We start from the raw sequence: 16142 nt of genomic DNA, 5'->3' as shown, positions 1-16142 counted from the left end.
CTATCTATCTATCTCTAACCTATCTATCTATCTTTAATCTATCTATTGTATAGCCACTACTGCTACGTACACCGAACTGACCCCTTTGACCTGATCCACTCTGGTCCTAGTCGATTTCTTGTCCTCTCTCTCTCTCTTTTTCTTCATTTTCTTTCTCTGTTCTTCTTCTTACCGTCGCTAGAGGTGAGGGGAAGTGGGGAACACGAGAGATAGACAGAAGAAAGAAAAGACTCGAGGAGTTCAGAGTCACCGCAATACTCGCCTAAGATCCATAGCGTCACCCTTAACACTCTGAGAAGATGAAAAGAAACGTAAGAAGTGGGGTGCATGCTTGCATGCACGCAAGTTTGAGCGATGTATACACGGGAAAAACGAAGAAAGCAAAGAGGCAATGTAGACACTGCCGTAACAAGGAGAAGGAATAGGCAGGAGAAGACGTTTTCATAGAAAGAGGAACGCCTTCTCTCTCTCTGTTAGATAAGCAGGTACATGGAAAGATCAAGATGCATAAAGCATACCTTCTTCACAATCCGTATCAGCTTCATTCTTTCATACTCATACTCCATACGCACATATATACATATATACACATACTAGATATCCATCCATCTCTCTCTCTCTATATGTATATACGGAGAGGAGATTCTTCTTTCTTCTCTTGGTATGACGAACGGTGTTTTCGCTTTAACAAAGAGGGATCTCCAAAACACTCGTAGACGTGACTGATATTTGGACCCGCATGCATAGCCGTTGAAAAAGAAGAGATAGAGAGACAATCTTTAGGACTACTAAGATTCTTATGAAGGAGTGAGACGCCAATTCACCATACATACACCACTACACCGACACAGATACAAGAAAGGATGAGAGACCTTCTAAAACACTCGACACACTTCCTATCTATCCTTAGTCTATCTATATATATCATTTATCTAACTTGACTGTATCTCTATCCATCATATGCCTCCCCTCTCCTCCTACTCCCCTCCAAGATCCGAACAGAGCCCCATCCCTCACAGATAAAAGAGAAGAGACACGAAGAGAAGAGACATCATGACGGCTATTTTCTTCCTCTTCTTGCCTGATAGCTCGAGAGACAGAGAGGTTTACTTTACCTTGGATGAATAAGATCTGCAAAGGCATCGACAATCCGTGAGAGAATGGTTGGACGTAGATCGGGACAAGCCGCTACGAGCTCTCGTACAAGCATAACGACTTCTGTGGCGGTGGTGTGGTCCGCATCACTTAGGAAATCTAAAAGAACGTTCAAGACGCTCCCTGCTGCCTCTGGAAAACGACTGCAACAGGAATGCTGATAGGGAGAAGGTGAGAAAGAAAGAAAGAGAGAAGGAGACAGAAAAAAGAAAGATAGGAGGAGACAGAAAAGAAAAGACACAAGAAGAAGGAAGAGAGAAAGAAAGAAGAGATGAGAGAAGAGCGGAGAGGTGAATGAAGATCTTCTACTTCGTCTTTCATTTCGTTCTTTAGCCGATCATGTTAGAGAAAGGAAGAGAGAGGAAGAAGAGATTGTATGTAGATAGATAGATAGATGCATAGATAGATAGATAAGGATAAGTAGGTTGACAAGGGATACGGACAGAGAGAGAGAGAGAGGGGGGGAAGCGAAAGGAGAGAGAAAGAGGTGAAAAGAAAAGTAAAGAAGCTGAGAGACACAGAGAGGGAAGAAGATAAACTGGCTGTCCCTCCTTGCTACTTTCATTCTAAACACCCGATGAAACAACATACATCTCCATACACAGATCTTCATAGACAGATCCATGCATGTTCATAGATAAAAATTTCCACCCCTCCAGTCTCCCTGTCTCTGGGTATTCTTCTTCCACATGCAGTTGAGGCTATGGTAAGTGAAGGTAACGTTTCCGTTCTCTTGGTGAATGATAGGAATAGATGAAGCGGAGAGAATCTCGTGATTGGAGTGCCGTGTGTTCCCCCCTCCCTCTCTCTTGCTGGTCAGAGTCAAACAAAAACCTCCGAAAAGAGAAGTGAATCTCTCCCTCTCTCTCCTTTCCTATCTTAGTCTTATAACGCTTGTCTCTATCGTAGACGGTACGATTCGTACATGCGAGATAAGCCAAAAGAAGAGAAGAAAGACGTGAAGAAGTCATGTAAGCACCTTCGCAGAAAAGAAGCAGAAGACGAGACAGCTAAAGGAACAAAACTTTCTTTCTTTCTTTCTTTTTCCTCCATGACGAAAGAGGGAAGACTAAACAAGAAGACGATAAGACGGAGCGGGGAGAAGGATAAGAGAGAAGAGCAGTCTTTCTTATCTTCCCCTGATGCTTTGGACTTACGACAGCGGCAATGAGAAGCCTGCGATACTCCATAGTGCCAGGGACGGTGAGCTGATCTGCTTCACTAGTGCGTAGAAGCTCCTTCTTTAAGACAGTAAGAAGATGATCGATGGTGCTTGTATCGACCACTTGCAGAACGAGATGTAAAGTCTTTCTACGGACCTCAAGTGAAGGAGTCTGCAAGCCTGTGGAGAAGAAAAATCAAGGGGTGTAGCCGAAAGAAGAATAGGGACAGACAGACAGAGAAAGAGAAGAAAGAAAAAGAAAGGAAGTGAAGAGAAGACGACGACGAGGAGGAGGGGGAGGATAAGAAAAACAGGAAAGGGTAGAGAGAGAAAGAAAGAAGACGGAAGAGTAAGGAAAGGAAGCCTGGCAGTCTGCATGAGTCAGCGAGAGAGAAAGAGCTCTTGTCTCTTCTCTCTCTCTCTCTTTGAAAGGTAGAGAAGGGAGACAACAAGGGAGACATTCAACGTCATTTCTTTTCTCTTTTGTATAAGAACAGGGAGGATACATTCCACACATATAGATACACACATCTTTCTTCTTCTGTAGAGATTCACATAGGTATATTCATTGAGCTATCTATCTATCTATCTTTATTTATCTAGCTATCTTTAATCTATCTCTATCTGTGTTACCTATCTATAAGAAGGAGAAGCTGTATAGGTGCAGCTTCCCCTGTATTCCCCTCAGATGGATCTAGTCAAACAGAGGCTTGGAGACACACTTCCCACATAAAAAAGAACTGGCGGGACAGAAGTTCATCTCCAAAGAATTTCCTCTCCTTCTCTCTCTCTTTCTCTTTCTCTCCTTCCTTCTCAGTTGAGTGGCTAGAGAGTTATCTATCTTCTCGTCTTTGGAAAGTTCCGCGATACGGACAAGATCGAGAGAAGAAGAACGAGAGAAAGAAGAAACCTCCTCCTCATCACATATTTATGTACGCCAGCATCATCATCTTCTTCTTTTTCACGCCTTCTATCACAGTGTATCTATCTATCTATCTGTATGTATATGTACCTATCTATTTAGAAGTTTACATATACATATATATATATATATATCTATATCTCTATAGATGAGTGTATAAGGCGTAAGTGTCTACAGGATGCTTTCACACGACTGCCTCACCCACCCCGACAGCACATCATTCTCACACACATGTCTATCAAAAGAGCGAAGAAAGATCTTTCTCACTCTTTCTTTCTTTCTTTCTCACTCTTTCTTTCTTTCTTTCTCACTCTTTCTTTCTTTCTTTCTTTCTCACTCTTTCTTTCTTTCTTTCTTTTAGGTGGTTACCTCTAAGAAGATCGAGAACAGAATCCCTCATAGATCTTTTGGTCGATCGTGCGATGCATTCTTGCAGGCGATCTAAGACAATTAGCTTCACGTTGTTGTCGCTGTTCCCGCAAAGTAAAGACGTAAAGGCCGACGCCGCCGCTTTATAGGAAGCAGGAGATCTCGACAGAACTAGGAGAGAGCAGGCCCCTTCATAAGCGACAGAGGGGGGAGCGGTCGGGAGAATCGAAATGATCAAGCGGAGAAGTCCCGCCTGCAAAAGAAGAGAAAGAGGAAAGAAGGGAGAAGATGAGGGGCAAAGCAGTCATAAGAAGAGAGTAGAAAGAGGGGGAAAAAGAAAGAGAGAGACAAGAAAAGAGAGAAAGAAGATGATAGGGATAGGGTGAGCGGGGGGTAGAAGAAAGAGAAGAGAAGGAAGAGATAGGTGTGACGAGGCGATCGGAACGGGGTGGGTGAAAAGAAAGAAGAGATAAGAAGAGGAGAGAGAGAGATGTAGGATGACTTGTGTGTGGCATGTGGATAGATTGCTCATGAGAGAGACTTCTGAAAGAAGAGAACAGATACCTTAAAGAAAGAAACGAAAGAAGAAAACTCTTCAGGCCTTTAGAATCTCATTCAGTCTTCTTCTTCATTGCCATGGTGAGGAAACCAGCCAACTCTTCTCTCTCCAAATCTTCTTTCATTCTTTCTTTCTTTCTTTTTCTTTTGTTTACCTGTTGATGCTGTCTTTGTCGACAGACTTTCCTGAGGAGTTGAAGAAGAACAAGCTGAAATACATCTCCAGACCCACTGAAAACTCCTCCCCCTTCTTGACTCTGCTGCTGATGGAGAAGCACATATTCGATCGCCCGTTTCGGAGCACATTGAACTAGCATATAGAACGCATTTCTCTTCGTCGTTAGATCTCCTTCCTATCCAGAGAAAGACAGAAAGAAAAGAAGAGAAGAAAGCAGTGGGGAAATGGATGAACGAAGGTGACAAGAGAAGATAAAAGGGACGGGAGAGAAAGAGACGGATAGACTAAGTCTAAAGAGATTAGGGAGAATAGAGATATGACGGACAAGAAAGAAGATACGTGAATGACTACAGAGGCAGACTCACTTCAAAGGAGATGTATCTAAGTATAAATGCATGTATACATCACCTATCGACATGTGTATATCTGTATCGATCGGAGTCTATAGATCTGTATCTATATCTGTCTATCTTTAATCGTAGAGAAATGCATGTATGTAAACAGAGTCGTACGTAGGAGACAATAGAGGACGAGGAAGAAGAGGAATTTGACGTCTTTAAAGGTGAGGAGGTTTCTCAGGAATGCTCATAGAAAGGCAACAGTAGCAAGAGAATCTGAATCGATCTCTCTCATACAACATTATGTCTATCACTATACATGCATATTGCATATATAAGTCTATATGCTGCATGTACGTATATCTCTCTCTCCATGTGTGTACATGTGTATATATCTAGATAAAAGGTCTCGAATGCATAGGAAGTTCATACATGACGTGTGTGATCTCGACAAAAGATAACTTCTTCCTAGCAGAAACACCCCTCCTCCTCCTCCTCGTGCTACTCCTACTACTACTACTGGAGCTGTCCCAATGAGGAGAAGAAGAATTGGTGAGGGAGTGAGTGTGTGTGACCCTTCCATCCCTTGTTGCACTTAAGACTCATTCTCACAGTGCTACTACTAGTACTACTACTACTAAAAGCAGAACAGCCCCCCTCTCTCCGCTCCTCTCCAACCTTTCTTTCCTTCTTTCTTTCTCACTCTTTCTTTCTTTCTTTCTTTCTCATTCTTTTTTTCTTTATGTTGAAGAAGACTGTGGCAGGGAGATGGGAGTTGAGTCTTACGGTGAGGAGTAGCTGTTCTATCTGTTCAGGTGCCGTAGGAATGACATCGATCCCGAAGTTGCGTACAATGGAGTAGATACACATGACTGCATTCCTCCTCACGTAGCTATGGCGGTGTGTCTGCATAGCAAAGAAGAAGGATAAAAGAAATAGAAGTACGGAAAGAAATGACACGGGAGCAAGGAGTAAAGAGAGAAAGACACGAAGGGAAAGAAAAACAAGGAAGATGCGAAAAAGAAGAAAGAAAGAGATGTCTCTATCTCTTATATTAACATGCGTACAAGAGACTACAATGAAATGCGTACATGACCGCGAGACAGAGACAGATAGAGAGACAGCTAAATATGAAGAGCATATCTATTCACGTGAAAAAGAAAGAAGAAAAGACTCGTGTGTGATTCCTCTCCCCGACTCTTCTGCTTCTACATTTCGTCTCCATCCATCAGCTAGCTAGATAACGTCTTTCTCTCACAGATAGACACCAAATGACCCCACACAAGAAGAAGTAGTCGATCCATCCGTCGTCTTCAACACAAGGAAAAAAGAAAAATAAAACGCATCTCTCTCATCGACCACGAAAGGACGCAAACAGAAAAAGCATCAATCGGATACACACGCACCTCCACATATATATATATATATATATTTATATATATACACAGATATATATATATATACATATGTATATCTATGGCGCTTTCTGATCATACTGGTGAACACGTGTGAATATGCAATATGTATGCATGCATGCCTATGTATGTCTATTTGAGCGATTCAGCGACTTCTTTCACATGCCACTCAGTCAACCACTCGCTCATCAGTCTTCATTCTTTTTCTTCTATCCCTAGGCCTCTTCACGTAGACTCAAGCCTTCTCCTCTACACATATACATACATATATACATATATATGCATCGACACATGGACAAGCGAGCTCCGTCCTTATATATCTCCGCATCTATTTATATATAGGTATAGATAAACATAGATATGGATAGAGAGACCACTTCACGAATGCTTGCCCTCATGTTCTTTTGTGTATGGAAAAAGTATTTTGAGTGCATGCACTTCTCTGCCGTTTGCAGCTTTTCTTTTCTTCTTTCGTGTGTCCTCCACTCGAGAAGAGAATTGCAAGAGAGAGAGAGAGAGAGGAGAAGAGAGAGAAATGGTCTTTGGAGCGTACCAGGTTTTTAAGAATAGCTTCAATGAGAGGTTCTAAGACTTTCAGTTGCTTTATCTTCGACAATAGACGGAGAGTCGATCCTCGCACATATTCATTCGAAGACATCAAGTCATTTCTCAAGGCATTGCTGTACGCCAAACACATACACATACACACATGCATATAGACATCCATACAGAGATTACAAGGACCACTCACCTTACTTCCCGTTACGCCAGGACACGTAGGTATACGTATCTGTCTATAGATAGAAATTCATTAACTTGTATGTATGTCTAACGCAGATACACATCATGACCTTTTTTCTCTCTCTCCCTCTGTATATATATAGATATGAGCACATATATACATATAGACGGATAAGCATTCATATTCATCAGTGTAATCCAGAAGATAGTACGAATGTGTGGGTATAGAAATACAAGCACACAAGGGGGACTCCCGTATATGAGACGACTTCATAGCCTGCTCTAGGAAGGGCGCCCTGCTGCTTCTTTTCTTGTCTTTCTCCCGTCTACCCACTTCATAATTTCTTTTTGTCTCGAAGAGAAACCATTCACCGCTATACAAATGAAGCTTGTCATCTTCCCTTACGCATAGCCATCTCTACAGATCCGTAGTAAATACATACACATATATAGATATATATATGTATATTTCTATATAGGCACAAGCATTCTCTACATACATCTGTTAAGTATATGGAACACACAGTCTCTTGACTCGGAATTCCTCGGACCTTTCACACAACAGATACATGTACGTACAGCATGTATACATATCACGAATACATAGCCACTCACGTAAGACTACTCCTCGTGTTCTCCGAATTGTATCTGTCTTCTATAGTATACAAAGATCTATATACGCATAGACACCTGTCTAGGGAAGAGCTGAAGAAATGACCCATATATATGTCTCTATGCATATATGAGTAAGAAGTAAACACACAGTAGAATAGAACAAAAGAAAGAGGTGACTGTAAGAAGAGGTTAGTTCGATTGCATTCTTTCATGAAAACATTACGAGTTATCTTGCGCTTACCATACAAGAATCATTTCTTCTTTAAGAGATCCATCGGGCCGGCATTTGCCTACGATCTCTAAATACAGCTGGGTCAGCTTCTTCACTCTCTTATCGTTACTAGGCATGACGTATCTTATGACAGACATCAGTAGACGTGTATACGCTTCTCCTTGCACCATAGCTGAGAAAAAGAAAGAGAAGAACGAAGGGAAACCGCTCCTATACGTAAACACCTGTACATACACTTCAAGTACCTACACGTAGATTTAGATAGATGTATCTATACACGTATAGATATACATAGATGTATATATATATGTATGCATGTATAGAGAGAGGTATATATATGATCTCCTTTCTCTCTCTATTGTCGTGACAGCCAGTCGGAGGAGATACTTGGAGAAAGAAAGAGAGATGTACGTAGAGGAACAGACATAGGTAGATAGATAGATAGATAGGTACATAGATAGATATGTGTAGTATGTACAGGACTAGTCTGCGGAGAAAGACGTTTCGATGAACAGAAGGGGAAGACAGAGGAAAAGAAAAGCTAAGATATGTGAAAAGAGTACTTGAGTGACTGGGGTAAGACAGATGCGTGCTTGCTATCTTCTTATTGTCCTTCTTCGTGTCCCCTGCTAAGAAAGAAAGAGCGATACCTGCAAGTCTTTCATAACTCATGCAAATCAACAGTATACCACGCTGCTCTGCCAGTTACGGTGTATATACACCCCACACATGGAAACCAAGCCTCTATACAGGCACAAATATATGGGTGTCCCTACTCACTTCCTCGAAGAGGAAATGACTTCAACAAGTCTTCTTATCCATCCATCCATCGACTACTTTTCTCTAACTAGATTCCTACTCCTCTGGGATGTATCATCTACACCTAGAAAACATCGATTCATATGAAAACATATTTTGTCCTTCATGTAGCTACGACAATCGATATTCAGTCACCAATAGGCGATTCACATTCCGCTCTCTTTCTCTCGTCCAAAAGAAAGAAGAAAAGACCTCTACACCATTCTCTTTTTCTCGCTCTCTCTCTCTCTCTGACTGTTTCTGTTGATCTTACCTATAATGAGGTCTTGCATGCCTTCTGCCTTAGTCGCTTCATTGGGGCTTTCGATTTTCTTCTGGAGCTCAGCCGTTGAAGGAGGATCAGGCTTGTTGTGACTTGAGATATACAACGTACAATTCCGCTCTAGCTCCATCTTCAATCACTTCTCTCCTAAGGAACGAAGGTATCTATCTTGAATTTTCTTTGATCTCTCTATCTACGAAGGTGTCTATATATCTAACTTTAATCTCTCTATCTATGGTCTACCTGCAGACAGTTGTATGCGAGAAGACCCAGCTATGAGAATCTTAGAAAGACCACGACACTAGGACAACGCACACACCCATCTATCTCTATATGTATCTTTTCTTCTTCGTCTTCTTTGCTTCTTCTTCTTTGTCTTTCTTCAAGTGTCTCCTCTCCGCACTGTCATGACAACCTTATCTCGAAGGAAGAAGACAAAGAAATGACGGGAAGTCGCTCTCGGTCTTCTCTTGTTTTCTCCGAGCAGAGATGAGGTAGCCACATACACACATAGATGTGCACGTCACATGCATATATACTGCATCAGGCTGGTGCCGTAGTGATATGAGAGGGAGATGCTGTACGATGCTAAGGGAAGGAAGTTCGCGTATGGAAGAAAGAGAGAGGAGAAATACGCACGCGAAAGAAAGGTCCACTCTTCTCGTGAAGGGCCTCTGAAAGACGAGAACAAATGAAGAAGTTGAGAAGAAGAAGAAGACTGGTGTGACAGAGAGATACTAGCCGAGGAAAAGAGCCTTTCTGTACGGGAGAACTGAAGGAGAGAAGAAGGTTTTCTTTCTTTTTTTCTCTTGTATCTTTTCCGTATGCGAGAAGAGGAAGGAAAGAAAAGGTGTCTTCTTCTTGAGGCGGAGTTTGGGAGGCTCTCCAAGAAAGATAGGAGAGGGCAGACTGCATGCGCGGGATTCGTTTTTCTTTTACAGGCGTTTCTCTTTCTGAGAGGAAAGCTTTCTATGAAGACTGAATGAAGCACATCTTTCTCACTATCCTCTTCTTATGATGTAGAGGCAAAGGACGCCTTATATGGGATTCCTGTAAGAAGAAGAGGAGTTCTAGGAAGGTGACTGGTGTGGAAAAGACCGGAAAGTATCTTGCCTCTGGCAAGGAAAGAAAGCAAAGAAATGACAGGAAGATGTACATAAGAGAGTAAGGAAATAGATCTTCGGCTTTTACTTCAGAAGAAGAAGAATGGTGGGCGGAATGGAGAAGAAAACGGCAGAAGTCTCAAAGGGATTGACGGATGCACTAGCCAAGGGACCGCTCAACAGAGAGAGAGAACTGCAGTAGTAAAGAAAAGGAAAAGGGAAGAAGTCAAACGAGGAAGAGACAGCGAAGAGGAGAGAAAAACGATCTAGAAGTAGAAGAATTCACAGGATAGTGATGTAAGGACAACACAGCTCCGCTTTTGGCGTTTTCAACACTCCGCATTGAACGGAAAAACGGCCGCTTTCAAAACTAGTCCTACCGCAAGAAAGAGGGAAAGAAAGGAAGAAAACAAAAAGAAAGTGACTATGGAAGGTTTGTATCACATACTTGAAGGAGAGGCGGCGCTTTCCAAGCGGCCTGTATGTGGTTCAGTTTGAAAACGAAGAGAAGGTAAAGAAGGCGAGAGAAAGAGAAAGTCAGCACGCTGACCCTATTGCAAAGATGGACAGAATTAGAAGGGAAAGAAAGACGGGCTCGAAAAAAGGTACGAACCTCACGAAAAGACAGTCGGGGAGCAGCAAAGAAGAGGAAGATGACCTGTCCAAGCTGAACGTACACTTTGTACGCTTTCATGCATAGGAAGAAAGACTCACGAAGTAGGAGGGAAAGTAGAAGTACTTGAGTAAACACAGCCAGATAGACAGAAAGAGAGTTTTTAAGAAAAGGTTACTACGGCGCTTATGAAAAAGAGAAAGGAGATACCAAGAGATGGATGAGAAGCTCCTCCTCCAAAAGCATGCGCAAGAAAGACGAAAAAAGAGAAGGGCTTGCTTTCTTTCTCTAGCAGCAGGCAGCCAACACATGGACGGCCAGAGACTCACTCTCATTGCCGACTACCTTGCCTGCCAGAAGCTTCAATCATCTTATTACTACGGTGAGCTCCCCTCTACACAGTGTATCTTCTGGATTTTTCCTTAGCATCTGTCTACTCACTCTTTCAAAGAGGCTGAACTATAACCCTGTTTTATAGTTCGTGGGTCACCTCTTCATAGGACTTCTAACGCGGTATATATGTATCGGGCACCAGCAATGGTTGCTCAGGTTTCGGTTCTACGCCTTCAGTAGTACGGAATATAAGCCGAACTTCGCAACCAAATGAACCCGCCCCGCTACTACGTCCCAGTTGGTTCGTGTCTCCCTCCCACCGAGTACCAAGGGCCGGGCAGCCGAGAATATGCAAGACACGGCCCCAGCTACTGGCCTAGTTACGCTGCGCAGGAATCTGTAGACACGGGGTTCCAATCTCAGCGTAGTACAGATCGTACAGGGGACTCTACCTCTTACTTTATATGGCGAAGGAATAGAGGAGCTGTGTGGTGTGCCAGTTAACTCTCTGAGAGTTCAGTCCTCAAGCAGGTAAAACACTTGGGACCGCTTCACCGGAGATGTGGGAGTTCTCCGTCGGAGTGGTAGGGAATCGGCCTTCTGGGCACCTTCTTCGTCTTTTTTCGGCGGAAGAGAACCCTTTGACGGGTTTCCTTCGTGTGAGGAGAACAGCTCGAAGTAGATGGGGAGGTCTTCGCACACGCTGAAGGGTACCTAACCGACTGCTTCGCGTGTCTGCGATACCGTAGCAAGATGTCGGGGGGGGAAAAGGGATCATCTACGTGTTAGGCGTGGATTACCATCGTACTATAACGTACTCCGAGAGAGAAGCGACTTCTGAAGTCGTCTGTCTCTTCTCACTGACACTTGCAGGACAGCCGTACTGCCAAGGAAAAGAGCTGCAAGTGAAAGACCGCAGCCCCCCCCGTCCACTGATCCACCTGAACTCGCGGTGCAGTCATTTTATAGTAGATGCAATGTAGGCTAGCGAAGAAATAAGGTGGCACGTGTATATGCGAGAGGGACGCATTTTGAGCAGGAGCACTTGCCCCGCCGAGACCGACAATTACTCCGGGCCGAAGAGTCAAACCAGCTGAGCGCCCGGGCGCGGGAGAGCTAATGCGATTCAGGTCAATAGGGACTAAGGCAGATCGCCATCGTATCGAAAGCCAATCTTCAAACCGGTGACCGACCGACCAATTGGATCCGGGCACCTGAGGCCCTGGGGCCGACCTTGGGGAGCAAATCACTTCGACAAATCGAGTTAGGCGAGGGGAGAATCTGCCAGCCTGGAAGAGCCAAACCTTGGGGAAAGACCGAGAGCAACTTAGAAGTGTTTGCCACCCGCTTCGGTGTCGCTGGTGTACATCGTTGCATTCCCAGTCTCTCCCTCAGTGGAGTTATGTGCTGCTTCCTTTCGATCCGTGCTGGCCTCTGCAGGCCGGGTGCTGGCACTTCCAGCCTTAGGCCGCTTTCTTCAAGGCGCCAGGACACCTTTTGCTTTTCAACGCTTGTCGACATTTGGACCACGACAGAACAGCCGAGGTGCTCGAAGTACACACACTCCTACGCGGTTTTGTGAAGGTATTCGGGTCTTACGCCTCGATGCAGAATTTCTTATAGCTGTCATGATGAAAAGTGAAAAGGGATAGGAATTTCACTGGAGGCATTAAAGGACACACCATGGTGCTGTCGAGTCCACCGAAAGGCTTTAGGCCCAACACGCCGAGAATCTTCTCGTAGCTCACAATGCCTGGCGAACGAACTCGCGCGACCCTCACCCCTCATTCTGAAGTACGTGCCGGCGGAGGCCGTCCACTTCCTGTTCATTCGCAAGAGCTAGGAGGCCAGGGAGAGCTGTAGGAGTGTTTGCGCTTCTTCTGCTTTTCGCATTCTGAAGTGATTCCAAGAACTCAAAAACAATCCTATTTATGCATGCTGAGATCTCAGCCCGAGTGATGTACAGATATGCCGGTTGGCTGTAATGATGAGTCTGCTACACCGGCGCTAACGACTAAGGGGGAAGCACGAAATGCGCTGCTTTGAGATTTTGTTTCTACACCCACGAGGTGGTGCAGGTCGTCACTCACTGCTACAGTGAAGCCGTCGCTTACACATTCGAGTTCCCTTGAGCGTGTCTTTCTCGGGAACTGACAACGGTAGGAAAGAAAGACAAAGGAACGTATCAGTGAAGACTGGCTACGGTGCCGACTTTGTCCGCTCCGAGTCAGAATCTTTTTGACAGTGGTGGCCATGATCATGGCGGTGTGCCGATGCTCATAAGGCCTTGTGCTGTAAAGGAGATTATCTATCTATCTTTCTTTCTTCAATCTATCTATCTATCTATCGTATTACCAAGGGGACTTATCTTCTTCAACGGCGTCCCTTTGAAAGCCGTAGTTATCTCTTAAGCTGTGCCCCTGTCTCTATGGATATGGATAGGTATGAAGACTTCCGCCCACCAACTATTCTTTGTAAAGCGGTATGTCTAGAGGCGCCGCCTTATTCACCATCTAATGAGAGAGACTTCCTGTCTACGCAGCTCCAGGCAACTTACATTTTATCTCTCCAGAGAAATATCTAACACAACTGAAAGCCTTCTTCCGAAAATGACCGAGAAGATTCCCACTGACAAAGAAATCTAGAGAAAGAGAACGAAGAAAACGAAAAGACGCTGCGCCCCGCGTTCGACCCATTCAAAAGATCATATCTATCTTGGTGACAAGAGAAACTATAAACCATCACTCCGGCAAGAGAAGACTTTTGCATGCAGCTGACAAGCAAGTTAAAAGGCAAGGAGTTCACGTCGACACCCCAGAAAGTCATAAAGGCCTAAGGAGAGAGATGGCTTCTTAAGGACGTCAGAATCCAGACACGGCGGAAAGACGATTCTTTCTTTCTCTCTAGAAAAGGTCTCTCGTCTGCCTTTCCTTCACCAGTGATACGCCAACTAATGCTCTCTCATCTGCTATTCACAAAGCTTTCTTCTCCTCTGCTTTGACAACGCTCTGCAATCCTCAGCGCCCCGTCGCCAATGGAAGTCAAGCACACACGCCCCCGGATTCGGTGGAAGAAAGCATGGAAAGCTCATAGACATAGATGTATATTTCATGTGAAGATCTCCATAGATTTCGAAATGTCTCTATAGGTCCGTAGTAGGAGATACATGGTGTTCACAGTGAATAGAAGTGTAGACATACACATGTTTTCCATGTGAGCTACTATAGATATATACATAGATGTCTACACATCCAAACATCTAGATATATAAGGATCGGTACTTAGTCTATATGAATATGTCTGGTTACTCAGCTGTGAATTCCCCTCGGCAACCACAGCTGAAGGCATTGCCATCAGGTGTACATACAGACACCTACGAACATGTGAAAGACTTGTTATATGTCAAGAGAGAGAGAGCTGTTTTGCTTTTCTTTCGAGAAGAAGATGTATGAGACGAGTTTCTTCATAAGATATGTTTCTCTTCTTTTTCCCCCCGCTTTATGAACTCATCTAGATCGGGATTTCTTCCGAAAGCCTTATCTAAGCGTAACTTTCCAACCATCTTCTCATGTAGAGACAGATTCTGATCTTCAGTGAGGAAGTGACTGTCTTCTTCTTCTCCTCCTCCTTCTCCACCATGTCGGAGTGCATAGTAAGAAGGCACGGACTCGAAGATATCTTGTAGCCGGCCCGATTCTTCCAGGTGGATGAACGCCTTAGCTCCGTATAAATCGGTTAAGCACCCTCGAAAGAAAAGCGTTCTTATTGACGGTAATCGAGTATTTCGCGGAAGAGGATAAGGACGTTCGGGGAAGGTCAAAGCATCTAGGCATTCCTTCAATGGCCTTGCTAAAAGAACTTTCTCTCCAGCAGCTACAATCTGATCTCCTGCACATATTGCATGCGCATGCAAATCCATGCAGACATCCGTATACAGATACAGATAGATAGATATACACGAATCATCTCGATCTTATCTCTTTCTCAAGTGTACGCCGTGACTCTGTTTTTCGGATCATCATGACCGTCGTGGTGGCCGGCATTATGCAAGAAGCCCCTACGGTTTAACTCTCTCTCTCTCGTAGATGCACTTGCATTTGTAGATCTAGATACACAGACAGACAATAGATAGATAGATCGATAGATCAACGTGACTTGTCTCTTTCATCACTTAAGCTTCTCTTGATCTGAAGGCGACAAACAGAGATCTTTCATGACGGGCTCCGTCCCCGAAGGAAAGAGAAGATAAGGAAAGAGCTAAGCGAACAGACGGCTCATATCTAAATATAGAAAGCAGCACCTGTTTTCATTCTCCCTTTCTTCTTCTCCTCAGACGCCGTGTACGAAAGAGAGAGGGAAGAAAGAAGAGTGAAGAAGCAGAGATACACACGCGCAGAGTTTAACGAAAAAGAAAAAGAGAGAGAGAAAGGGAGAAAGCAAATGAGTCTAGACTTCATTCTATTATTCTTAGAGAAGACTCGTACAAGTACCATGTCCTCTCCACCTCCCTCTTCACCTCTCACTCCCCTCTTACAGAAAAGAAAAGACAGTCCCTACTATATTTGAGCTTCTTTTCTTCTCCTACTGCATGCAGTAGGAGAGTAGTCCACTGTACAACAGAATAGGTACGGCTCAGCCTCTCTCTCTTTTCTTTTTGGGTGAAAACAGAGCAGAAGACAGACCCCGGCACAAGAGCTACCTAGCTACATGGATGGGCTTCTCTGAAGACTGGCCTTTCGGTAGCTCTACGGGAAGCTAGGGTGAGATTTGCAAAGTACCAGAGAAGAGGATCCGTTCATATCGAGAGATATGAACACCCTGAAGAGCAGCTCTTCTTCTTCTTAAAGAAGACCTACGGAGACGAAGATGTGATGACACGAGCCAAGTGAACCTGCGATATGAAACGTGAGGTGTATATACACCCGAGGAGAGAGACTAAGACGAACATGAGGTACTTCAACTTACCCGCACGAATCCCTGCTTTTTGAGCTTTACTATCCTCTGCCACATAGGCTACATAACACCCGCCTAGAGCCTCGTCATTCGCACCAATAGCTAGACCGGTCGGCATCTTCAAGTGGACCACTCTGAGGGGTCCGTAGGCATTACAGACATAAGGAAGAGAAAGAGAGAACTCTAGATGGAAATAGGAGAGAAAAGCGAGAGAGAAACGTTATCAGTTGGGTGTAAAGACTTTCACTGAGAAGATCCGTGGAAAGAGAATGAGGTAAGCAAAATTCTTGGTTCATTCCATCTCTGGTCTTCAAGCAACTTCCACACTATACGAGGAGAAAAGCAGGAGTCAGGTCTATCTATCTATCTTTAAT

The 16142-nt window shown here is 44.1% G+C and overlaps 2 protein-coding genes across 2 annotated transcripts in view; both read right to left on the bottom strand.

The window, feature by feature from the left end:
- CSUI_008516 (uncharacterized protein) overlaps positions 1-10942 on the bottom strand; it is a gene marked incomplete at its 3' end in the record, with an annotated part of 11517 nt that extends 575 nt beyond the window's left edge. Inside the window, exons 1-9 of the mRNA XM_068068645.1 lie at positions 8758-10942; positions 7695-7857; positions 6651-6777; positions 5469-5588; positions 4322-4519; positions 3609-3861; positions 2313-2497; positions 1116-1312; positions 173-291 (exon numbers count right to left, since the gene is read on the bottom strand). Coding sequence (XP_067919380.1) covers positions 173-291; positions 1116-1312; positions 2313-2497; positions 3609-3861; positions 4322-4519; positions 5469-5588; positions 6651-6777; positions 7695-7857; positions 8758-8896 — 1501 coding nt within the window. The 5' untranslated portion in view covers positions 8897-10942. The remainder of the gene's footprint in view (positions 1-172; positions 292-1115; positions 1313-2312; positions 2498-3608; positions 3862-4321; positions 4520-5468; positions 5589-6650; positions 6778-7694; positions 7858-8757) is intronic.
- A 2607-nt stretch (positions 10943-13549) lies between these two features.
- Positions 13550-15949, bottom strand: CSUI_008515 (pdz domain related). Its single transcript, XM_068068644.1, has 2 exons — positions 15781-15949; positions 13550-14703 (listed from the first exon to the last, which is right to left on the bottom strand). Exons 1-2 carry the CDS (start codon positions 15884-15886, stop codon positions 14279-14281), a joined length of 531 nt encoding a protein of 176 aa, XP_067919379.1. The 5' UTR covers positions 15887-15949; the 3' UTR covers positions 13550-14278.
- Positions 15950-16142: the final 193 nt, after the last annotated feature.

The sequence above is a fragment of the Cystoisospora suis genome, assembly GCF_002600585.1.
Source record: "Cystoisospora suis strain Wien I chromosome Unknown contig_4789, whole genome shotgun sequence".
In the NCBI taxonomy this organism is placed as follows: Eukaryota; Apicomplexa; class Conoidasida; order Eucoccidiorida; family Sarcocystidae; genus Cystoisospora; species Cystoisospora suis.
The sequence above is the reverse complement of the archived record's forward strand: the minus strand, read 5'-3'. Positions and strand labels throughout refer to the sequence as shown.

Excerpts from the sequence above, each read along its gene's own strand:
- CSUI_008515 (XM_068068644.1), bottom strand. The coding sequence starts at position 15,886 with ATGCCGACCGGTCTAGCTATTGGTGCGAATGACGAGGCTCTAGGCGGG. Across the intron at positions 14,704-15,780 it reads AAAAGCAGGGATTCGTGCGG|GAGATCAGATTGTAGCTGCT; the intron begins GTAAGTTGAAGT and ends CAATATGTGCAG.